Here is a 25192-nt window from a genome sequence, read left to right as displayed (position 1 = left end):
CCCAGGGGATATTAGGCAATATCTGGATACAGTTTTGGGTGTCACAACTCGGGGAAGATGGGGATGGGGGTGGGACGGGGGCTGGTACTTTTGGCATCTAGCAGGTAGAGGCCAAGGAGGTTTTTGCTAAACATCTTCCAATGTACAGGACGGCTGCCACAGGGAGGACTCATCCAGCCCAAAATATCAATAGCTGAGGTTGAGAAATCCTGTTCTAAGCTAGTGTCACCCATCTGCTTAAAGAAGAGCAAAGTCTTTGATAATTAACGTTTCAGTCGTCTGTCAGCAAATGGATGCTGCTACAGTGATGCAAGAGCGCTCCAAATTTATTTTCTCGCTTTCCTAAAGACATCTTTTCATATCGCTCTGCTTACACTAGAGGTGCAGTGGGCCCTTTAACTCAGAGAGCTGTGTCAGTGAATTTTATTCCTAGTCTAATCAGCCTCCAAAATTATCAGCAATCTTGAATGTGTGGGGACAGAATCAACGAAGCTTTATTGTATGGAATGATCCGTGCTTTTGCTAAGCCTCTTCTGACCTTCCACATATGATGACCCACACTGATGAGCAGTAGGTCAGTCATCCCAATCTCATGGCAGAAGAAACAACATCCCCAAAGCGAAAGCTACTTTATTAGAAGTACTGGATTTCAAAGACAGCAATTAAGCTCTTCGCCATCCTACAACCTCTTTGTTACATACAATTTGAATTCAATAAAAATTTCTTACATCCTGCTCCTGTATCATATACCAGGAAGACATAATTATTTTCTGATTAAAATACTAAATATGGCTTCCTTCTTTCATACAGGAAATGAAACAGATGTAGAAAATCAGTGGAACTTCACTAATTTAGAGTCATTAGAGAAGTTCGAATCGTAATATTTTAAGGACATTAAATGTTATCCTTTTTAAAAACAATGCAAAATAAGAACAATTTAGTACAGATCCTGCCAAATGCACTTCAATGGAAATATAAAAATCAGTTTAGGGGCTTCCCTGGTGGCGCAGTGGTTGGGAGTCCGCCTGCTGATGCAGGGGACATGGGTTCGTGCCCCGGTCCGGGAGGATCCCACGTGCCGCGGAGCGGCTGGGCCCGTGAGCCATGGCCGCTGAGCCTGCGCGTCCAGAGCCTGTGCTCCGCAACGGGAGGGGCCACAACAGTGAGAGGCCCGCGAACCGCAAAAAAAAAAAAATCAGTTTAGGGTTTCCCTGGTGGCGCAGTGGTTTAGAGTCCGCCTGCTGATGCAGGGGACACGGGTTCGTGCCCCAGTCCGGGAAGATCCCACATGCTGCAGAGCAGCTGGGCCCGTGAGCCATGGCCACTGAGCCTGCGTGTCTGGAGCCTGTGCTCCACAACAGGAGAGGCCACAACAGTGAGAGGCCCGCGTACCGCACGCACACACACACACACACACACACAAAAATCAGTTTAACTTTATATTTGGACTGCACAAAAAATCTGAGGTTAAATACTTTAAGCTTGTAAATATTTTCCTAAAATTGTCTTCATACTATTAATTTCTTCAGTCAAGTTAAATCTCAGTCCGTCCCCATGTCACAATTACCATGAATTTCTGATCTGTCACTCTAAACAGACAAAATACTTGTGGCTACTGATTTACTTACAATAAATAATGCTAAAAAGAACTGTATTATAACTTAAGACTAAAAAGGCAAATAATTTAAAAATGATCAAAGGAGATGTAAAATGGTACAGCCACTCTGTAAAACAATCTAGCAGTCCATCAAAAAGGTTAAGCATAGTTACCATTTGACCCAGCAATCCCATTTTTAGTTATGTCCCAAAGAGAAATAAAAACATATGTCCACATAAAAACATGTATGTGAACACTGGTAGCAGCGTTATTCGTCATTCAAAACAGCCAAAATGTGATGTCTGTCAACTGATGGATGAATAAATAAAATGTGGTCTATTGGAACACTGGCGCAAGGGAACATTATTTGGCAATGAGTAGGAATGAAGTGCAGGTATATGCTACAGGATGATCCTTGAAAACGTTATGTGAAGTAAAACAAGCCAGAAACAAAAGACACATATTACATGATTCTATTTATAAGTAATGCTCAGAAGAGGCAGAGAAAGAAGTGTCTGCTTAGGGCCAGGGATGAGGGCCGAATAGGGGGCTGATGACTCGGGAAGTGATATTTTTCTCTTTGAAAATGTTCTGAAATTAATTGTGGTGATGGATGCACAACTCTGTAAATATATTAAAAGCCAATGCATTGTATACTTTAAATGGGTGAATTGTATGATATGTGAATTATATGTCAATAAACTTGTTTAAAACCAAAAAGAGTCCAGAGTTACCAGTTCATTACCTCTGTAGGAATTTTTGGAAGACGCGTCGATAGGCATACCCAGCTCTCCTCACTCGAATGTTCTCTTTTAGGCCCAGATATTCTACTTGATGCTTTACCCTATAAAGGAGAGAATGGAGCCAGGACATTACTGGATAATCTTTTCACTCTGTTCTCCCACCCACCATTCCCCCCAAACTCCCAATTCCACACTGCAGGGAAGCATATTAAAAAAGATTATAATTTATAGTGTTCAGAGTCTGAGCTGGCCCTCAGGTTATGTAATATTAATACATAGCTGGTTAACTGAAAGGGTAGAAATCTGATTCAGGAAAATAATTTTCCTTTCTCCCATCCTCCAAATCCCAAACTCAACACCAGCCTTTTCTCTACTAAGGAAAATATACATGAGGTTGCCAATTAGAGATATCTGCTCATTTTAAGTATTTTTCACAAATTCTGGCTTCACCCCAAGCTTTGAGGCAGGGAATGCATCACCCATTGATTCCTTTCCCGTGAATCACATGGAAAACAATGTGCCTCATGTGAAAACATCGTTTCATTCATTATAACTTCCATCACTAGGAAACCTTCTTATACAAATTTTTGTCAACAAGACAACTAGTTCAACATATTCTGTTATGTTTAAAATGTCATGCTTGGGACTTCTCTGGTGGTGCATTGGTAAGAATCCGCCTGCAAATGCAGGGGACACGGGTTCGAGCCCTAGTCTGGGAGGGTCCCACATGCTGCGGAGCAACTAAGCCCGTGTGCCACAACTACTGAGCCTGCGCTCTAGAGCCCGCACGCCACAACTACCAAAGCCCTTGCGCCTAGAGCCTGTGCTCCGTAACAAGAGAAGCCACCACAATGAGAAGCCCATGCACCGCAACGAAGAGTAGCCCCCGCTCACCGCAACTAGAGAAAGCCTGTGTGCAGCAACGAAGACCCAACGCAGCCAAAAATAAACAAACAAACAAATAAATAAATGTCCTGCTTTTTGCATATTCTTGGAGGGCTGTCAACTCCTCAGTAAACATCAGCCAGGCTGGCAATGCCCGCTGTTCCCCTGGGTATACCATCTCCTCCCCTCAGAAGGAGTCCTCTTTCAAGACTGTCCTCAGAAGGTCAAGGCCTGAGAACTCTACTAGGGCAGTTATTTAGAATGCAGGGCAGGCAACTTTGCCAAAGCCAAACAAAGACACATTTTCAACAGGAAATGAAAAATAAACTACACGCCATAAACTTGTGGAATGAGTAACCCTGTCCACCAAGAACTTCAGTTGACCCTGTGATCCCTGACGACGAAGCACACTGCCCTTTCACGGACCCCGACATTCCACACTCACAGATGAAGTGAGACCATCTGTCACACAGTAAACCTGAACCAAGATGAGGGGGCGGATCCCAGGAAGCCATCCTCCTAGAAATACAAAGCAACACCTGACCAAGGAATACCTTAGACCTTGTAAAACCAGTGTACGTGAGTGTATGTTAGCAAGTTCCTCACTGCAGTTCAAATAAGGGGTGTGACTTAAAAAAAAAAAAAAAAGGGAAAACACCCTGGGGAAAACTCTATGAAAATTTACTGAATAAAATGTACCACTTTCTTCATTTCTCCAGCTTCTGATATTCCAATGAATCAGTTTGGATTTTACGAGAAGGTAGCATCAGAGCTGAGGAACTTCCAACCAGTAGCTACTGCAAGATTTCCACATTAGAGTGACGATCAACAGAGCTGGATACGTGGAGCAGGGGAGAGTGTGCCAGGGAGGTTTTGCATTTGGAGGGCAAGTGAGATATTTTCATTCACGATTATGTTTGCTGGGAAGGGAAGCTGGAGAGAGTTTGAAGTAGGCGGAAGGGTGGGCTAAAGCACCCCTTAGCAATACCTCTGCTTCCTTGGCTCTCGTAATTTCTTTCTTTTTTTTTAAAATAAATTTTATTTATTTATTTATGGCTGCACTGGGTCTTTGTTGTTGCGTGCAGGCTTTCTCTAGTTGCAGCGAGCGGGGGCTACTCTTCATTGTGGTGCACGGGCTTCTCACTGCGGTGGCTTCTCTTGTTGTGGAGCACGGGCTCTAGGCGCGCAGGCTCAGTAGCTGCGGCGCACGGGCTTAGTTGCTCCGCGGCATGTGGGATCTTCCCGGACCAGGGCTCAAACCCGTGTCCCCTGCATTGGCAGGCAGATTCTTAACCACTGTGCCACCAGGGAAGCCCTCGTAATTTATTTCTGACGCTGCCTGTGACACCACCCTTCTACTCTGTGTGTAAAACAAAAAAGAGTCCAGAGTCACCATGCATGAGATGTGAGTGTGGCGTGTGAGGCGGTGAGTGTAGGAGTGACGTAGAGACAGGCGGAGGCAGCATGACAGACAGTGGGGAACAGATGAGGGAGAGTTCATTCTGTCAGACTAAAGGAGTCCCACTCTGGATTGACCCTCTTATTTAAAGAGGAAGAAACTGAGGACTCAGGAGATTAAGCGTTTCACTCAAACTAGTTAGTGATAGGCCAGCATCAGGATACAGTTCTTCCAAATCCTAGTCTGGCCCTTTGCTCTAGATCAGCTATTCGTCAACTATGGGGCCCAGACCATCATCACTAGCATCACTTGGAGGCCCAGAAACTGACTCAGAAACTCTGGGAATGGGACCCAGCAATAAGCCTTCCAGGGGATATTCTGACATTGAAGTTTGAGAACTAGTGTTGCAAGGTAAAAGGCCCCAGACATTTTCCATCTGTTATCCTCCTGATATCAAAAGAGAAAGTGAGTGACACAGTTCAGAAAAGCAGAGGGCAATTTAATTACATCCAGGGGAATGACCATGAAGGGAAAGTGTCGGATTCCACATCCAGCTCCTTCAGAGGGAATGGCTGGAGGAGCTGAGTGATGAGCTTGCTGAAGAGAAGATCCCAGGGAAACATGGTGACTGCCTTGAACTAGGAGAAAAGCTGTCACACGGAAAAGTCCCAAGAATGATTCTTATGGCTGATTAGAGATTACAGTAAAACTGATTTAGAGAAGGACTGGAGAGCTTGCTAATGGCAAGAGGCATCCAAATGTGAACCGGTGACTTAGGGCTTCTTATCAGAGTCTGAATACAATCAATGGATAATATTGTAAGAGGAATCTCAGACTACCTTAAATTGAAAAATTTAAGCAGTTCAATAGACAAGATGCCTTAGAAACACACATCTACTGATGAGACTAGTCAGAATATTGTGGAATGACCAAACGGAAGGCTGCTACATCCCAACAGCACCTTAACATGAGAAAAAAAGACTCAGGCTGCACCATAAAGTGTGAAAATACAAAGAAAGACTTGCAGACAGCAAATGCTTGAGCTTGGGCATTTTCCTTCCTGTTTATCTTTTTCTCCCTGTAAAGGATCAAGCATTGTCTACCTGCCGTGGGTCAGAAAGGATCTTGCTGGTAGGATGGGAAATGGACCTATCCATGTCTCTCAGAAGAGGTAATGGGCGGTTAGGAATTTTTTTAAAAAATAAATTTATTTATTTATCTAGTCATTTATTTTTGGCTGTGTTGGGTCTTTGTTGCTGCACGCGGGCTTTCTCTAGTTGCAGCGAGCGGGGGCTACTCTTCGTTGTGGTGCACGGGCTTCTCACTGCAGTGGCTTCTCTTGTTGTGGAGCACGGGCTCTAGGCACGTGGGCTTCAGTAGCTGTGGCACGCAGGCTTATTTGCTCCACGGCATGTGGGATCTTCCCGGACCAGGGCTCAAACCCATGTCCCCTTGCATTGGCAGGCGGATTCTTAACCACTGTGCCACCAGGGAAGCCCCGACAGATAGCGTTTTTTTTTTTTTTTTCCCGTACACGGTCCTCTCACTGTTCTGGCCTCTCCCGTTGCGGAGCACAGGCTCCGGATGCGCAGGCTCAGCGGCCATGGCTCACGGGCCCAGCCACTCCGTGGCATGTGGGATCTTCCTGGACCGGGGCACGAACCCGTGTCCCCTGCATCGGCAGGCGGACTCTCAACCACTGCGCCACCAGGGAAGCACCCGACAGATTGTTTTTAACCAGCTCTTTGGAACTTCACTTCAACCCTGAGCTAAGCATTCCAGGCCACATCCTGCGTGTTCTGATGAGGAGCTGAGTGCATTAAAAATGTCTACACAGAGCCTCAAACTAATTTGAAAACCATCCTGACTCTGCTGTATTAAGGTTTGCTTTCTTTTTTCCATCTGTCCCCAGACCAGCCAAGATCAACATTATAAATCGCTAATTCTGAACTGAAGGGCACTGCTAACATTTCAGGAAAAAACAAGGAGGGGAAAAATATATCTACATAGGCTTCTTCCTGAAAAAGTTAAGACACAAAACACATTGGAAGGCAATTGAAACTGCTCCTGCCTCGGGCATAGGAGGGCCCAGCTTGAGCAGAGGGAAAAACAGGGTGGGACCATGTAAGTTGGCCTTGACCTCCTGTCTGTGTCTTCACCATACCTGCTTTCCTCCCAGTCCTTGGGCTTCTTGGTTTCATTGGGTTTGATGCAGCGAATGTAGTGAGGTGTACATTTCATCAGGGTGCTCACAAGGTCATTGGCTTGTTTCTAGAAAGGAAGAGTAACATCATTTAGAAACATGGAACTTGCTCTAAAGCAGACCAACTTTCAAAGGAGACCAGTGTGCAAGTGTACAGCTAGAAATTCATCCTCATGACAGTTTGTTCATTAGGCTCAACTTGGGTCTACTACACTTTCTTTTTTTTTTTTTTTTGGCGATACATGGGCCTCTCACTGCTGTGGCCTCCCCCTTTGTGGAGCACAGGCTCCGAACGCGCAGGCTCAGCGGCCATGGCTCACGGGCCCAGCCGCTCCGCGGCATGTGGGATCTTCCCAGACTGGGGCACGAACCCGTGTCCCCTGCATCGGCAGGCGGACTCTCAACCACTGCGCCACCAGGGAAGCCCTACTACACTTTCTTAAAGGTCTACTGACTGTTATGGTGATTTGAACACTCTTAAGTGGGTTTGAAGTTAGATTTTTGAAAACGATGCAGTATTTTTAGTATAGTTAATAAAATAAGACAACCCCCCCAAACCCCAGTAAATCCTCCCATATAATTCTTTTTAGGAGAAACAGGGAAGCATGCCAATTATTAACAAATTTAGTTAATTTTATATTGATTGACGGCCTCTGCAAATACATTTTTCTCATAAACTCTGAGGGGAAGGGAGGTGCACAAATTTATTTGCAAGGATAAATCATCCAAATCCCCTGTACTCTTTTCAGGCAATCTAACCAATGAAGAATCACCTTATTAAAATGATGGAAATTCACAATTAAAAAGTGGGAGATACATAAAAATCTCCCTTTTATAGGCCATTTCATTCACCTTCTTCCTCAGCATGTCCTTTTCCAAACCTGCTGACTCAGAGCCCTTTCAGTGTGGCAGGAAACTTACTCTTTCATGAACTACAATATTCAATGTAAAATCAGCTCTTACTACCTGTACATCGGGTACCCACGATGGAACTGGGTACAAGCAGAAAAAGCCACATAAATAAAGCTCAAATTGCTTATGAGATATTTCAAATCACGAGTACCACAAATGTTGTTTGAAGAAACACGAGCAGAGCCCACATCAGCATTCCCAGCACCACACAGCTGAGCATCCCCTATGGATCCAATAATGGGGCACACATGCAACCTCTCATTCTAAGCAAATCAGCACGAAGAGAGAAAACCTCTAAAAGAAAATAGAGGAAAGGGATCTCCAAAGCCAGAAAACCATGACAAAGTCAGCAGAAGGGATCTGCCTGCAGTAGTCAACCCTCTCTCAATTAGGACTTTCCTGTTTTCATGGGTTTGGGAAATCTGAAACCCTTGAGAAAAACTCTTGGGTATATTCAAAGCAAAAGTTCTCTGTTTAGATGTGCAGAATATGGCATTCTTTGCAATGCTTGGAATTCAGGGCAAAGCTGCGGAGGTTGTATGATCAAAGCAAAGCTCTATGATAAAAATGTAAATTGACTCTCATCTTCCTTGTTGATGAGAGAGAGATTGTACTTGAGAACAAATTTAATGATCTTTGCAACATGTAAGATGAAGCTGGGGAGGGACTGGTTATAATAAAGCTTTATTTTTTAAGTTCCCAAACTCTTAATTTTTATTTTTTAATTTTTACGTGTAACTTGGCAGACTCTTTAGTCCTAAGCATTTAGGAGCATACCTTTTCAACTTAGCACAAGAAAACACAGGGGCAAGTTCGACTTAAGTTTATATGACACTTGACACTTGAGCTATTCAATAGCTCAAAATAGTAATGGCTAACAAGTACTGAATATGCTTCACGGGCTAGACACATGGATTTTCTTATTTATGCCTCACAATTGTAAGAAGTAGCTTCTTACAATTATCATTTCCATTTTTTAGATGACAAAACGGGGCCTTAAAGAAATAAAGTATTACTCAAGATGATATAATTAGTAAGCAGAAGTGAGGCTAGAACCCAAGTCTGTGAGCTACCAAGTTTTTTTCTTAACCACAATGCCATCCTCCTCCTTAAGGAATATATGGGATGATTTAGTGTGATAACAAAAGGAATTAACTGGGTGAGTTAGGATTAGAGAGAAGCCTTTAGGTTTTGGAATAATCAATTTGAGCAAACAGGAATATATCTCAAAATTATCCTGTATTTAGCTATGGGTCAACTTTAAATGCCCCCTGAAGTGGCTGGGAAGCAGCAGGTTGGATTTACTCTGGCTCCAGACAAGAAGAGCCCATGAGTTAGAACAGAAAGCTACCAAAGGCACTTGCCCTACAAGGGCAGAGGCTTGCCTACAGAGGCTTGTCTACTTGCCTACAGAAGCAGGCATTAAAATATGCAGACAGGGGCTTCCCTGGTGGCACAGTGGTTGAGAGTCCGCCTGTCGATGCAGGGGACACGGGTTCGTGCCCCGGTCCGGGAAGATCCCACATGCCGCAGAGCGGCTGGGCCCGTGAGCCATGGCCGCTGAGCCTGCGCTCCGCAACAGGAGAGGCCACAACAGTTGAGAGGCCCGCGTACCGCAAAAAAAAAAAAAAAAAAAAAATGCAGACAGGACAGTGAGAAAGGCTTAGGGTGACAGCTCGTCATTCTACCCTCCACATAGATTGTTAGCAAGCCTGAATTGGGATCCTGGCTCTGCTCTTTGCGAGCTATGTTGCAAATCACTAAATTTCTTTGGGCCTCAGTTTCCCCATCTGTAAATTAAGTAGGTTGAACTAGAAGACCTCTAATTTAATCTGAAGGTTGGAAGAGATATTAAATGTCTACGAGTCCAGTTACCTCATGGTACTTGCATCTCTTATCATATCTGCTCCTTTAGAGGTCCAGTCTCCCTTAGATAAAGCTGTAGCCCAGTCCACTTTGCCAGCTCTGAGCTCCATTCCATAAATCTTTGGCTCTAATTTCAAAACTGGTCCCTTTTAGCCACAACAATGTAGAATTTAGGAAAGCCTCAAAAATCACATGTTATTAAGTAAAGAATACTCTTATTTATAAACAAAGATAATGGGAGTTCTCACCAAGCTAATATTCTATTAATTAAATCCTACAGAACAGTTTTACATTTTAAGGAATTAGAATACAATAAGATTCCCAACACTAAAACTACCTTGAACATAAATTTAATTTTTCTTCCAAGGAACTCAGGATCCCTTTAAGCGTTTAACCTCAGGGATATCATTAAGATGATACTTAGTTACTATATATAAAATAACCAACAAGGTCCTACTGTATAGCACAGGAAACTATACTCAATATCTTGTAATAACCTGTAATGGAAAAGGACTTAAAAAAGAATACATACATATATATGTATAACTGAATCATTCTGTTGTACACCTGAAACACATTGTAAATCAACCATACTTCAGTAAAAATTAAAAAATAAAAAAGATGATACTTAGCATCTGCAAAATATTGTAGATATGAAAGGTGTAAGAGATTGGGCCATGGCTATGCATCTCTAAGAGGTGACTCAGGAGACATAAAACAGGGAGAATCTCATTCCTACATGGAGGCAGTGTCAGACAGGCAGAGGTCACACAGTTCACCCAGAGGATACCATTGGTGAGAATATGCATAGTACGGTCTCCCTAGATGAGCTGGCTGACTTCAGGCTGACCTCCCCAGACCACAGCAATCCTGAACATTTTGAGTACACCGGAAGGTGGCAATTTTGAGCATTCTACTAGTCAAGAATATGAAGGGGTCAAGTCTTCCAAGGAGGAGAAAAATGCTCCTAACACCACCCTCCTTTTTATAGGGAATAAGTTGGACTGAGAATCCAGACCACTTGAAAGTGAGTCACTGCAGCCTTGATGATCTGGGCCCCTTGGATCTGAATGTGACAGTCTTGTGACTAGATTTTCCAGCCTAGAGCTAATCCTTATCCAGGACCTAGAAGTCAAAGCCTGAGTCAGAGCTTCGTGCAGATGTCAATTATCTGGGGCCTCGTGAGAACCGCATCTCCTCCCTGCCCTCAACTCTCTGCCCCAGTGAACTCAATCCAGACACTGTCCCAGGACTACTGTATGTCTCAAGTTCCTTGAACATGATTGTCCTTAATCCCAGAGAACTCTACCCTCCAGCTCAAAACCCTACCCTCTAGCTTGCGCCTGACTTCCTGCACAAAAGCTGAAGCTCCTCCGGATGGAAGCATCTCGTTGCTGTGATGTTCCCTTTATGTCAAACAGTGCTTATGCCCTCAGAGGCTGGGGAGACAGGCTTCCATATGTGCAACACTCAGAGAAGAAAACGCTTGTGAACAAAACAGGCAGCAGCAATCATGGTGTTCATGAGGCCGGGGTTATTGGAGGGCACTGTGAGAAGGACATGTAGGATCTGGACACACAGAACCACACAGGGGGATGGACAGTCAGCACAAGCACATCAAGTGTCCACTGAGAATTAAGCAGAGATGAAGAAGCATGGCAGAGAGGGAGGGGACAGGAAAGCATACACGGTTTGGGCTTATTATGTTTCAGGCAGTGTGTGCCTTAGATGGACGATGGAAATCAATCACCACAGTACCCCCCTGAGATAGGTACTAAAATCTCTAAGGCAAAAGAGGCACTGAGAGTTTAGATAACTTGCTGGCTATCACACGGTGAGGGATTTGAACACAGGTGACGAGCCCCAGAGCTCTACTCTTAATCACTCAATGATTCCATTGATTATAAAGACAGGGTGGTATTTAATTGGTATGATTCTTTAAAAAACTGTATTTAATATACACACTACAATATATAAAATAGATAATGAACAAGGACCTACTGTATAGCACAGGGAACTCTACTCAGTATTCTGTAATAACCTACATGGGAAAAGAAACTGAAAAAGAATGGATAGATGTATAACTGAATCACTTTGCTGTATACCTGAAACTAACACAACATTGTAAATCAACTATAATATAAAATAAAAATTAAAAAAATAATAATAGGGCTTCCCTAGTGGCGCAGTGGTTGAGAGTCCGCCTGCTGATGCGGGGGACACGGGTTTGTGCCCCGGTCCGGGAGGATCCCACATGCCGCGGAGCGGCTGGGTCCGTGAGCCATGGCCGCTGAGCCTGCGCGTCCGGAGCCTGTGCTCCGCAATGGGAGAGGCCACAACAGTGAGAGGCCCGCGTACCGCAAAACAAACAAACAAAAAATAATAATAAAAATATAAAATAAGAAAAGGTTTTTAACTGGTATAATTAAATAAGAAAAAGTTTAGTGACTGTTTTTCAAAAAATTACATGATGGAGTGTGTTTGACACAACCTCTAAATTCAGAGAGTAATTAGGGACAACCTATTTCATCACACAGTGCCTCCGATAATTCAATGCACTCTCCGTGAGAGGCTCTCAAGAAACACTAAGAATTCCTCTGACTTTGAGACACTATGAAGCCAAGATGCCTGTAATTCACAGAAAGGAGGGCCCACAAGACCCAGTGCGGAAGGTGCATAAATTCCCCATATAAGACCCGGTAGAATTTCAGGATCGTAAAGTTCCGTAATTGGCAAGTTCTGGGGTCTGGTCTGGAAAATCCAAAATGTGGCTCTTGACCATAAAATTTCTCTGACAGTTTAATGTGAATTCTCCTAGATTCAGTATAAAGCCACTTCCTCTTAGAAAGTAACTGATTATCATCTGCTGACTATTAAGCTATGAGGTACTTAATATCCATTTGGGGTTTCAGTACAGCCAAGTCAAATTCACCTGCATCCTGTAACCCTTTCTCAAGCAGCAACGTTACTTCTCGCCATCTTCTGTAACCAACCTGTTCCATCTCCCTGACTGCATCCTGGCCCAGCGGTATAGTTCCTGACTCCTAGAAAACCCTACCTCTTAATAGGGATCCATAAATTTACCTATTAAAATAGAACAAACCTTTATTTTGCTTCCAGCAGTAGTTGGGCGTCCTTTCTTGTCAGCCTGCAGATTTTCCGGAAATAAAGACTTTATAAAAGGTCTGGAAAAGGAGAAAGAGAATGGATTAGCAATCAGTAGGTACCTTGGGGGCTGGAAAGCCTGCTTCCATAGAGAATGGAGAGGAGAGTCGTCCAGAAGCACAGAACCTTGGATACAGAATGGCCATCTGACTCAAGCCATCAAGTTGTGACCTGGGAGAAAAAAAGCAATGGACACAAGAAACATGGAGAGAGAATTCTAAGACAGAAGCATCTTGGAGTCTAGGCCTGAAAAATAAAATTTTAAACTCTGCCTTTCAAATTTCCCCACGCACTAGAACTGAGATACACCTTGGCAACAGGACACAACAGAGGGGGGTCAGTGTGAGTTTTCTGAGTTAAGTAAGATAGACCAGAGCACAGGGATTTGTATGAATTGTCCAGATCCAATGCAGATTCTGCTTTGCTCTAAAGCAGGGTTTCTCAATCTTGGTGCTACTGTATTTGGGATTGGATAATTCTGTGCTGGGGCCTGGGGCTGCTTTACACATTGTAGGATGTTTCACAGCATCAGTGGCCTTTGCCCACAAGATGCCAATAGGGTACTGTATCAACCCTCCCTTCCCTCAAGCAAAAAACCTAGACAAAACGTGTTTTGAGTATGAGCAATTTTAAGTGCAGCTAATCCACTAATGCTTTGCCTGCTGAATATACAACTTGATTAGTAGTTGTAACTGAGCTACATCTGTTGACAGGCCTGCCTCAAAAGGCACAGGGCAGGGACAATGTCTTAGTCACCTTAGTGTCCCTGGTGTCTGGAACAGAGCCTAGTACACAGTAGGTGCTCAATAAATATTTGCTGATTGAATGAATGAATGAATGAATGATGTGATCCATGTAAATTGGGAATCTGCCACTCAAAGGAAATTCCCCCTAAAGGACTTATTGGGCATCATGGATTTTCTAGGAAGTCTCCACAGCAATCTACTTTCATAACCTCACCAGACACAATTATAGATTTTTACAGCACATGTGTTTACCAAACAACAGACCATGTCTACATGACAGGAGTTTTACATGGAAGCATCAATAGCTCTTGAATTTTGCAGTAATTTTAATAATTAAAAAGAAAAAAATCTCTGAAAGCATGCCTGCACCTGATTGTCATAAACCCCACAAGCCAGGACGTGTGGTTTACCTGATCTTTTAAGAGCAAATAGATTTTATGTTTTGAGAGAAGAATCTCCGAAGTGTGGGGTGTGAGTGCCACGAAAGTGCAGGCCTGGGGAGATGAGGGCCAGGGAGGAGTGGAGGCTGGAGGGAGGGGAAGAGGGTTAAACGGAGCAGAACTTTGAACCACGGACCAAAAAGGAAACTCGGTTTTGCATTCACTGAAGTCAGGCCTTTTCTAGAAAATTATCAGGCTTGCAGCTGTTGATCAAAGAAGTTAACCTTGATATTATGAGAGTTGAAGCAACACAGACTAAAATGGCAACTATTACTTGGAGACAGCTCTAAGACTTGTAAAATCTGGAAGCCTGTGCAATATTGTACTTGCCAGGCATGGACAGGTCTGATCATGTAAATGACATCTCACATCATTACCCAGGACCATGGGGACCTCTGCACGGAAGAGGGAAGGAAAGGACATGGCAAAGCCGGCCCTGAGAGCTCCAGCAGCTTGCAAGGCGGATGCCCCCACTGCTCTACGCCTTTAGCTTAGTCAGGGTCTTGGGAGTTAAAATGGATCTCTGAGTGCCCCTCCCTGAGTTCTTGAGCCATTTCCCAAGTGCTTCAGCAATTCAGGTTAACTTTGGTGTAGCTAAGCTATTAGCATTTTCAAAAACAGAAGGAGAATTCTTGGGATGATGTCCCGAGGGCAAAGTGTCACAGAGCCAGACTGTGTCAGTCTTAGACAGTCAGGCACAGCCATCCCAGCCCAACTCCAGGGTGGGCACTTCTCCCTGATAAAAACCATTGAAAATGATGAAGCTGGGGGCCCTGAAGGGCATGCAGATAGCACTTCGCATGTGGGGTGAGAGAAGTATCAGGGGTACAAGGGAGAGACTAAGACTGGGGGGAAAAAAGCTGTTTTGAGAAGCTGAATTGTCTAATGATAACCCAGACCCAACAGCACAAGGAAACATAACGCTGACCATTCAAATGTCACAAGTTTGTTCTAATATTGAAAATCTGATCAAACCTATATCCCGTGTCGGATAAGGCAAACACACTTACAGCTCACTGCTCTGCATAAGCTCAATCAGATCCATAAACAGCACATCACGGTTCCGCTCACAAAAGCCATCCATGTCATAGGATACCTGGCCAAGAATGGAAAGATATCGAATTTTATCCTTTAAGTATTTCATTGAACAAAACATCCAAGCTGGCATGGCTATCCTCCAGAGAGTGTGTATATTTCCAGATATAACAATTGGGCTTTCATCCCGATCTGTCACATTAAGGCTGTGCATGTTTTAACTTGTTAGATGACTTCAGCTGGCGATGGCCTGGAGATGCTGATGAATGGTCTCTGGCTGCTTACACGATGCAAATGATACATGACCAGGACCCCAGCTCTCATGACTACATAGCCCTTCTTCGATGGATCTATAGGGGTAGGTAAATAATACACTTAATTCTTTCTCTAAATTTTAGGTAAGATGGAGTAAAATAAAACTCTCTGTGCTCACTGACGCAGTGCAGTGGGCCACGTCATCTGAGGCTTTTCAATTTCTCCTACAAATGGTGTCAGAGTTAGATCAGTTTAGCTGAAGTCTCATGCTCAAGGACCCTCCTTGGTTAATAAGAGACTTATTGGGATGAAGGGTGAAACCAATGAATTTCTACAGTACTAGGAAGTCCCCAAATATCATGACATCAATTTACTTATCTGTGTATCACCAGCACCCACACAAAGCTTGATACTCAGTAGCACCCAGTAATCATGCATTTTATGAGAACAAACCCCAAAGTGAGCCTCTGGTCCTTATGTATACTCCCAGGGAGGATGGGCAAGTAAAAAATGCAAGCTTGTGATTGCATAAGAGGCGAGAAAAAATCTCATTCCTTCAGCAGTTAATATATAGGTTGGGGCTTCCCTGGTGGCGCAGTGGTTGAGAGTCTGCCTGCTAATGCAGGGGACATGGGTTCGAGCCCTGGTCTGGGAGAATCCCGCATGCCGTGGAGCAACTAAGCCCGTGAGCCACAACTACTGAGCCTGCATGTCTGGAGCCTGTGCTCCACAACAAGAGAGGCCGCGATAGTGAGAGGCCCGCGCACCGCGATGAAGAGTGGCCCCCGCTGGCCACAACTAGAGAAAGCCCTCACACAGAAACGAAGATCCAACACAGCAAAAATAAATTAATTAATAAACTCCTACCCCAACATCTAAAAAAAATATATATATATATAGGTTGATTCATGCTTATGTTATATTAAGGGAGATTCATGCTAAAAAATACACAGTGGTGTATATGCACTATCTTTTGTTTGTCTCTCCAAATATTTCATGGGTCCCATGTTGTTGAATGAATGAATGATGGATGAATAAAACACAGTGAGGCACATAAAACTATACGGACATTGCTTTCAGTTGCCTCGTGAGAAAATAGATTACAGACTCAAAGGCTTAATACAGATAGACATTGAAAAGGATAACTTGCCCTTTCCTGCTGAACCCCTGCTCCCTGGCCATACCTTCCCAGCGTAATGGTGAATAATGAAGCCTTGGTTCCAGCTGTTGAAGTGCTCATGGTTCCCAATCTGCATCTGAAGTTTCTGGAGCAGCGTCTGATCCGCTCCTTCACCCACTGCGTGCATCGTGGCACATACATCATCCAGGATGCTCATGATCCCAGGGGGGTTCTGATGGGACCAAGAGAGCAAAGTCCCAATTCAGTGACTGTTTTAAAATATATAATGTTTATCAGGTCTTTCCTTAAGCAAGGAAACCGCTCCCTAGACTTAAGATACCATCTTGAAAGTCAATCTTTCCCTTTGAGGGAGAATGCTATTAATAATCCCAAATGGGAGTCACCACTTAGATCTAACGATGGGGGAAAGTCCATTTTCAAAAAAAAGAGAATAGTTTAACTCCCCTAAGTTCTATTCAAAGCCATAAATGAAAGATCATTATCTGCTCACTCCTATTTGTACTAGGTTGATTTTTAAAACCCTAAAGAAAAAAACATTTCCTTGGACCCTAATTCATTTCTTAATGTTCGCTTTCACCCTGTTACCCATATAGACATGGTTAATACAGCTACATACTGGACACATTCTATCATGTATTACTTTTTCTGCATAGCACTAGTTTATAAATAATCCTGCTGTTTTACACAGTCTTTATACTTATTATTTTGATGGCTATATTTCCCTACTCTTATATGCTATAGTTTATTTAAGGACTGAGTTTTCTATGGATGTTTTTTCACTGTTTCCAGTTGGGACTTTTATAAAGAAACAGAACAAAACAGTACTGTACAGATCTCTCTCTATACCCTTTTATTTTCTTTTGAATAATTTCTAGGGCTAAAGTCCTAGAAGTTGTATCAATGGTCTAGGAGGCAGGGCCAAGTTTCTATCTCTTCATATGCTATGTCATCAACATAAGTCGTAATCGTCTTCTCTTGAGATTCAGTAACAACCTCCATTCGTAAATTGGCAATGTACTCATACACATGTGTATATTAACTACAAGAGTAAAACTATATTTTCACACATATACCTATACGCAAAATAAATGTAATCGCTAAAACTCTCTGCAAATCAGAGCTGTCACTTTGCTTATTCTAATACAATGACAGAGAGAACAAAAACTCACTTAGTGTAAACCTGTGAGCAGTGAAGAGACACACCAGACCGATACTTACAACTTTGTTCTCGATGAGGTCACACACGACTTTGTTATTAAAGTAATCGATGGGTGTCCATCTGATGCCTTCTTGAACATATTCTTCCTGTAGAACAGAAAGTGGGAATTCACAGTATTACCCAGTGGAGACCAGTTGGAGCTCTGCACAGATGGATACCACAGGCACAAGAATCATCAGGAAAGAAAAACCTGAATGCCCTTCAATAAAAACTTGCAATCTTAATTTTTTCTAAGAGGAAGAGGAAAGGAGTATTTCATTGCTTGGTAATTTTTTTTTTTTTTTTTTTTTTTTTTTGCAGTACGTGGGCCTCTCACTGTTGTGGCCTCTCCTGTGGGCAGAACACAGGCTCCAGACGTGCAGGCCCAGCGGCCATGGCTCACGGGCCCAGCCGCTCCGCGGCATGCGGGATCCTCCCGGACCAGGGCACGAACCCATGTCCCCTTCATCCACAGGCGCACTCTCAACCACTGCGCCACCAGGGAAGCCCCATACAATTGTTTTTGACATACAAAAATGGCACTTTAAAATGGCTTAACCTGTAGGTCCAGTTATAAAACAATCTTTTTGAACTTAACAAGAACAGAAGTACTGATTAGCATCTCGGTACTTAAAGGGAAGGCCCCTCATTCAGGTCAGCTGCTCATTACACTTGATGAGCACCATCACACTCTCCTGGTTTTCCTCCTTTCTCATCAATCTTGCTTTGTTAGCTTCCTTTGCTGGCTCTTTTTTTTTTTCAAGATCCTTATATTGATGGAGACTTTCAGGGCTCAATCTCCCAGCCTTGTTTCCTCCACTCTCATTCTCTAGGTAATTCCAATCAACTCCCTGGCTTAAAATAACACCTATAGGCTAATGACACCTGAATTTATTTCTCGAGTCTAGACTTCCCCACTGAGTTCCAGATTCATATATTGATATATTTCATATACTGGAATTTCCACTCAGAGGTATAACAGGCCTTGCAAACCTACCACGTTCAGCAGCGTTCTGGCCCTCCATCCCTCCACTGTCTCCAACCAGCTGCTCTCCTCATCTTACCCTTCAGTAAAGAGTCTCCCCATTGGCCCTGTTATTCAAGCTACAGAGGTAGGAATCATCCCTGACTCCTTTTCCCTTTGGTAATTATATTGAGCAAGTCAGGCTGACTCACTCTCCAAAACACAGGCCGAATCTGACCACCTCACCACGTCACCACCTCTACTGCTGCCATCACTGTCTACACACCCCCTCTCTTGCCCAGTCTCAGGCAGGAGTCTCCTAACCGGTTTTGAAACTTCCACTCCTGTTTGCCCTCCCCTGCTTCACCCTACCTGTAGGTCTACAGAGCCAGAGCCACCTGGTCAAAAACAAACACAAATCAGCTCGCGTCACTCTCTAGTCAAAATTCTCCAATGGCTTCCTATCGTACTTACTCTAAAATCTGCCATCCCCTACAAAGTTCCTCTGTGATCTAGCCTCCGCCTTCTTCTCCCATCTCAGTCCCTACCATGTCCTCCCTTATGGTTTTGCTCTAGCTACACTGATGGGAGTGGAAGAATCCCAGGGCAGAGGTTTCTGTGAAAACCATTGGTCACTGGGGTTCCTAAGCAGAGGCACGAACACGTCCATGAATAAACATCCCTCAAACAGCCCTTGATATGTGTAATGGGTTGAATGTGTCCCCCAAGATTTTGTGCCCACCTAGAACCTCAAAATGTGAGGAAATAGGATGTCTGCAGGTATCATTAGCTAGGAATCTCATAAATTAAATTATCGTGGATTTAGGGTGATTCCTAAATCCAATGACTGGCGTCTTTATAAGAGAAAAGAGAATGAGATTTGGGTGCAGACAGAAGAAGGTCATGTGAAGACAGAGGCAGAGATTGAAGTTATGCTGCCACAAGACAAGGAATGCCAGGAGTCACCACAAGCTAGAAAAGGCAAGGAAGGATTTCTCCTAGAGCCCTTGGAATGAGTGTTACCCTAGTGACATTTTGATTTTGAATTCTGGCCTCCTGACCTGGGAGAGAAAAATTTTTTTATTGTTTTAAGCAATCCAGTTTGTGGTACCTTATTACAGCGACCCAAGAAATCGACAAACAGTAGGTACCAGGATAAAAGGGAACTTGCCCTGGACTTTCAGAAGGTAGTATAAGCAAGACAAGTTACCTCAAGTCAAAATTTAAATACCAGCTTTGTTAAAGACACATTTATTTTTATGTTAGATTGGAAGCAGAGCAAATCTGAGAAAACCAAGTTTTCCTTTGGAGCACAGTACATGCCACAGACAGCTGGGGTTGGAACAGGCTTCCATTTCTGCTTGGTCAATGAGTCAGAGAGTAGTAAAAACAGCCAGTCATAAGTCCAACTTCACAGCATCATTTACTTAAAGAAGAAAGAAAAGGTAGCAGATGGTGTTTATACTTCAGACTAAAATGTCACAGTGGCATATGGTTTTTCTGCCTGACTCTATTAAGTACATTTGCTAATACAAGACTAAAATCTGAATCTATTACCAAAAGAGAGAAATCTATGCCCTTTAAAACAAAACAAATTAGAAATAGAACAAGACGAAGGAAGGGGGACTGCTCACCTGTTCTGCCTTTAATGTGAGTTCAATAAAAATCTGCTGTAATTTTTCATTAACAAAATTGATACAAAACTGTTCAAAGCCATTTTTCTGGGGAAAAAAAAGAAAATGTTACTTTCATGTAATTGTTTCTGCAAAATCATTTTAAAGTCATTTCTTGAGTGATTTAGTGAAAAGGCTTAACAGAAATGTTGGAGGCATCAGTAGAAAGCAGCATAGTTTATATTTAGGAGAAACTAATTTGGTAAAGGTACATGAAGAACTCAAAGAGGCAAAAATGAGCCATGATGGGGTTTTTTCCATTGCCTAGAATTATTTCTTTCAAGCCAGGTAAAAAGCATCACCCTTCGTAGTCTCCAACTACTGAAACTGGTCTTACCTGAAATATTTCAAAGCCATAGATGTCTAGGACACCAATGTTGTATTCCTCGTGGTCCTTCTCCATTGCTTTGTTGATGGACTAGAAGAAAGTAACCAGCATGGTAAGTAATTCCTTTTACATTCATATTAAAAATGGGCATGCATGGGGGGAGGGAAGCAGATACTCCTGTTTACTAGAAATCGAGGATGGCAAAAAGACAGGTGAATTGCCCCTTAAAAAAGGTCTCAGTGCAATGTCAAGTACTTTGGGAAACCACCAGAATCTAATAAAAACTAGTCTGGTAGGGAAAAAAAAGTTTGCTTAATGATGAAAACCACTAATTTCTGGCAGAGCTAGTTTTTCTCAAGAAGTCTTAAGATTTAGAAGAAAATATCATCTTGGGTGATTGAAGTAAAACCTATTTCACAAAAAGAACCAATACTACAAGATTTGTAAATATTATTTCCATTGACCCCATTCAGTACAGGCATACTTCAGAGATACTGCAGGTTTGGCTCCAGACCAGTGCAATAAGGCAAATATCATAAAAAAGTGAGTCATACCATATTTTTGGGTTTCCCAGTGCATATAAAAGTGATGTTTACACTATACTGTAGTCTGTTAAGTGTGCAATAGCATTACATCTAAAAAATATATCTATACTTTCATCAAAAATTACTTTATTGCTAAAAAATGCTATCTTCTGAGCCTTTAGCAAGTCACAGTAGTAACATCAAAGATCACTGATCACCATCACAAATAAAATAATGAAAAAGTATGAAATATTGCGAGTTACCAAAACGTGACACAGAGACACGAAATGTTGTAGGAAAAATGGTACCGACAGACTTGTTCAGAGTTGCCACAAACCTTCAATTTGTAAAAAAACACAGTATCTGCAAAGCGCAATAAAATGAGGGATGCCCTGTAGTCAATTAATGATCACCTAACATAATACGGCAGGAATGTCAAGAAGACAGTTTCTATTCTCAGAGGCAACTATGGATAGTAATACCATAAGTTAGTATTAAAGTGATGATAATAAAAGCAGCTTACACATATTCAACAGTCACCTGTGCCAGGCTTTGTTAAGGGCTTTTCAAGTGTTGTTTCATTTAATTCTCACTACAATTCTCTTAACAACAGTGATAACATCATAATGCATAAGATCACACTGGACAAGAGGAAGGGTCTGGAATTAAATTTAAGTAGTATGATGACTATATCTGTGTTCTTGACCACTGTGAGGAGAGACGTGTAATCAATGGAACAGACAATGATAGGAGGGTAGATGGAGGTGAGAGGGGGTTGGTGAGGACTGCAGGGGAGGGAGGAATATAAGAGGAAAATTCCTGGGGGTGGTGAACAACTGGATGAATTTTTTAAGTACCAGAGGTGTTTTCCAGGTGAAGAAAAGGACACTCATATTTCATGAGCCAATGGGTAATGATACATAGCACTTAGCCCAGTGCCTGGCACACAGTCAGGGCTTAGTAAATGTCAGCTCCAATTGGTATTGCTTATCTATCTCATTATACCACATAAAAAATCAAGGGAAGACAGAAAGGAAATAAGGTGGGAAGGCCAGCACTGGAAGGTACACTGAACAGAGACAAGAGATGTGGGTTCTAATCCCAGTTCGGCGCTACCCTCTTGCTGAATGGCCTTGGGTGAAACCACCAATACTCAGGGCTAAGATTCCCTTCTCAGTAAAAATGAGGGGCCTGGACAAGGTAAAAGCATGACTAATGTTTCGTTATGACCCTGACCTTCCCAAGCAATCTTACCCTTAAAATAACCACAAGTAGTACACAGAATAATTACCCTACCCTGCCCCCACTTACTCAACCCTAAACACGCCCAACCATACTTTAAGCCTTATAGATGTTGCTGCCTGGACTCAAACACAGACTTTTTGGATCTAATGGCCAGGCTGCTGTCCCTTGACTAGGGTCCCCCTGGGGTCCTTTCTGGCTTGAATATATGAAAGGCAGAGGAATAAAATAGCTGGAGCACTGCCGAATTATCTGGGTTTAATTCCTAGGTTTATCACTTAATAGTGGTGTGCCCTGGGGGAAGTTCCTTAACCTCTCTGTGCCTCAGTTAGCTTATCTGTAAAATAGAGATAATAATACCTAAGTCACAGGGTTGTTGTAAAAATTAAGTTTTTTTTTCTAAACTACTTAGAACAGTATCTGCCACATAGTAAGTGCTATATAAGAGCTTGCTATTATTATTCTACCATTTAGAAGCTACAGTGATTAACAGACTGTCACTGGAAGTTCTACACTGCTGAGAGACTAATTTTCACAATTATAAGTGGTATACTTATATAAATATGTATTTATATGAATATGTATATATAATATCTATACGGTTATGCCATCATTTAAAAAATATATGGCAGTTTAAAAAATATATCCAAAAAGTCTCTGATACGCTTCCCCCCCAAAAGAGGAACCTAATTCCCCTCTCCTTAACTGTGGACTGTACTTAGTGACTTGCTTCTAATGAACAGAAGATGGCACAGTGGCAATATTTGAGGACAAGATGAGGACATTAAAAGCTTTGTGGCTTCTTCCTTGCTCCCTCTCTTAGACTATTCACTCTGGGGGAAACCAACTGTCATGTTGGGAGGATACTCAAGCAGCCCAGAAAAGAGGCCCACGTAGCAAGGAACTGAGGCATCATGCCAACAGCCATATGAGTGCACCATCTTGGAACCAGGCTCTGCAACCTTAGTCAAGCCTTGTAGTTCTTTCTTTTTTTGGCTGCATTGGGTCTTCGTTGCTGTGCGTGGGCTTTCTCTAGTTGCGGCGAGCAGAAGCTACTCTTCATTGCGGTGTGTGGGCTTCTCATTGTGGTGGCTTCTCTTCTCTAGAGCATGGGCTCTAGGCAAGTGGGCTTCATTAGTTGTGGCTCACGGGCTCTAGAGCGCAGGCTCAGTAGTTGTGGCACATGGGCTTAGTTGCTCCGTGGCATGTGGAATCTTCCCGGACCAGGAATCAAACCTGTGTCCCCTGCATTGGCAGGTGGATTCTTAACCACTGCGCCACCAGGGAAGTCCAAGCCTTGTAGTTCTAATCAGCGTCTTGACTGCACTCTCATCCTTGAATCAGAACCACCAAACTAAGTCACTTCCAAATACCTGACCCACAGAAACTATGAAAGAATACATGCTTACTGTTTTAAGCCACTAAGTTTGGGGTTAATTTGTAACATAGCAGTAGATGACAAGTACAACATTCTAAACCTTTAGGCTCAAGGATTCATGACCATGGGTCTCCTCTTTTTCTGGCCTGTGATCCTGGCTTTACTAAATATTTTGTCCATAAGAAGCTGTTACCATATTAGAGTCTTGCTGGACAACGCTAGAAGTAAAAGTGGAAAAGTAAAAAATGATCCCAGTGTGAGGATAAAAAGTGGAGGAGTAAAGTAACGGTTATAAGGAATGAGACAAAACACGAAAACAAAGCTCTGAGAAGCTTCACTCTTTACATGATGCTAAAATACGAAGCATCAACAATGCCAACCTGTGTTTACTTACATCTACCAAGAAATCAAAGACCCTGGAGTGCAGGGCCTTGGCGAGCGCATCCCTGGTGTAACACGCCTGCTCCACATTGAGGGTCACGTGGATTGACTCCGACTTGCCTCCCCACTTGCTGTCCATCTGCCGGCTCGTTAGCTTTTCTTTCAACCGGTCCTGGTTGATCCCCAGGAGATAGGCAGGAAAAGCCAAAACTATACAAAACAAAATAAAACATGACTGTCTTTCAGAATTTTAACAATTCATCTCACAAATACATGGAGACACTTGAGTGTATGTGCACACACAGAAGACATCGTCATTGGCCCCCAAGAACTTTCACTTAATGAAGACTGCTTATCAGCATTCCCACACACATCCATCCACTTTGTTTTTCCCAATTGTTCTATTACATGAGTCAATTCCTATGATGACTGAGACTTCCAATAATACAAATCAGGATCCAAGAAGGGTGGCAAACCAATCCCCCCCTCTGAGATCACAGCCAAATGCCTAAAATGGACATCTTGCCAAGCTTGCAGCAAGACAGCCCGGAAGGAACTAAATCAAGAAACATTTCCTTGGCTCCATATATTGTTTTTCTTCCTTTTTGGTGCAGTGTTTTCATAGCATCATCATTCCCAAACAGCTTGAAGCACCTGACACCATCAAGCTCAGAAAGATAACAAATCACATGGTTATTGAGTGCTTACCATGTGTAGGGTTACTAAAGAGAGAGGGCAGGATATAAAATATTTAAGAAATCTTAAAGACAATCTAGATGAGGCAAAGGTTGTTTACCAAATAAAGAAGCCTACAGAAAGCTGAGTATGTGGCACAGACAGACAATAAAGCCCTGGAGGAATTTAGAACAGGAAGATATTACTGTTTGCCGGGTGGTCAAGGAAGATGTGGGACTTGGGGGGTGGTGGCTCAAAGGATGAACAGGACTTGTACAGATGCAGAGGAAGAAAGAAGAGGGAGAGAGGGGAGTGGAATGTGCAAAGGCAAGGAGGCAAGAATGTGAGAGACACAGCTGAGGTGTGTAGTACTAGCTGGAGATGAAAGTCAAGGTAGGTGATTAAAAGATTAGGATGTGGCTTCCCTGGTGGCGCAGTGGTT

General features: G+C 42.9%; 1 protein-coding gene across 2 annotated transcripts in view; it reads right to left on the bottom strand.

Annotated features, from left to right (window-relative positions):
* MYO1E (myosin IE) overlaps positions 1-25192 on the bottom strand; it is a 208231-nt gene that overhangs the window by 41816 nt on the left and 141223 nt on the right. For both annotated transcript variants that reach the window (XM_060097270.1, XM_060097269.1), the window contains exons 10-18: positions 24089-24285; positions 20560-20640; positions 20184-20270; positions 17606-17692; positions 16431-16598; positions 14967-15052; positions 12709-12790; positions 6789-6895; positions 2343-2441 (exon numbers count right to left, since the gene is read on the bottom strand). In XM_060097270.1, coding sequence (XP_059953253.1) covers positions 2343-2441; positions 6789-6895; positions 12709-12790; positions 14967-15052; positions 16431-16598; positions 17606-17692; positions 20184-20270; positions 20560-20640; positions 24089-24285 — 994 coding nt within the window. The remainder of the gene's footprint in view (positions 1-2342; positions 2442-6788; positions 6896-12708; positions 12791-14966; positions 15053-16430; positions 16599-17605; positions 17693-20183; positions 20271-20559; positions 20641-24088; positions 24286-25192) is intronic.

This window comes from Mesoplodon densirostris, chromosome 4 (assembly GCF_025265405.1).
Source record: "Mesoplodon densirostris isolate mMesDen1 chromosome 4, mMesDen1 primary haplotype, whole genome shotgun sequence".
Classification (NCBI taxonomy): Eukaryota; Metazoa; Chordata; class Mammalia; order Artiodactyla; family Ziphiidae; genus Mesoplodon; species Mesoplodon densirostris.
This window is presented reverse-complemented; position numbering and strand designations above follow the sequence as displayed.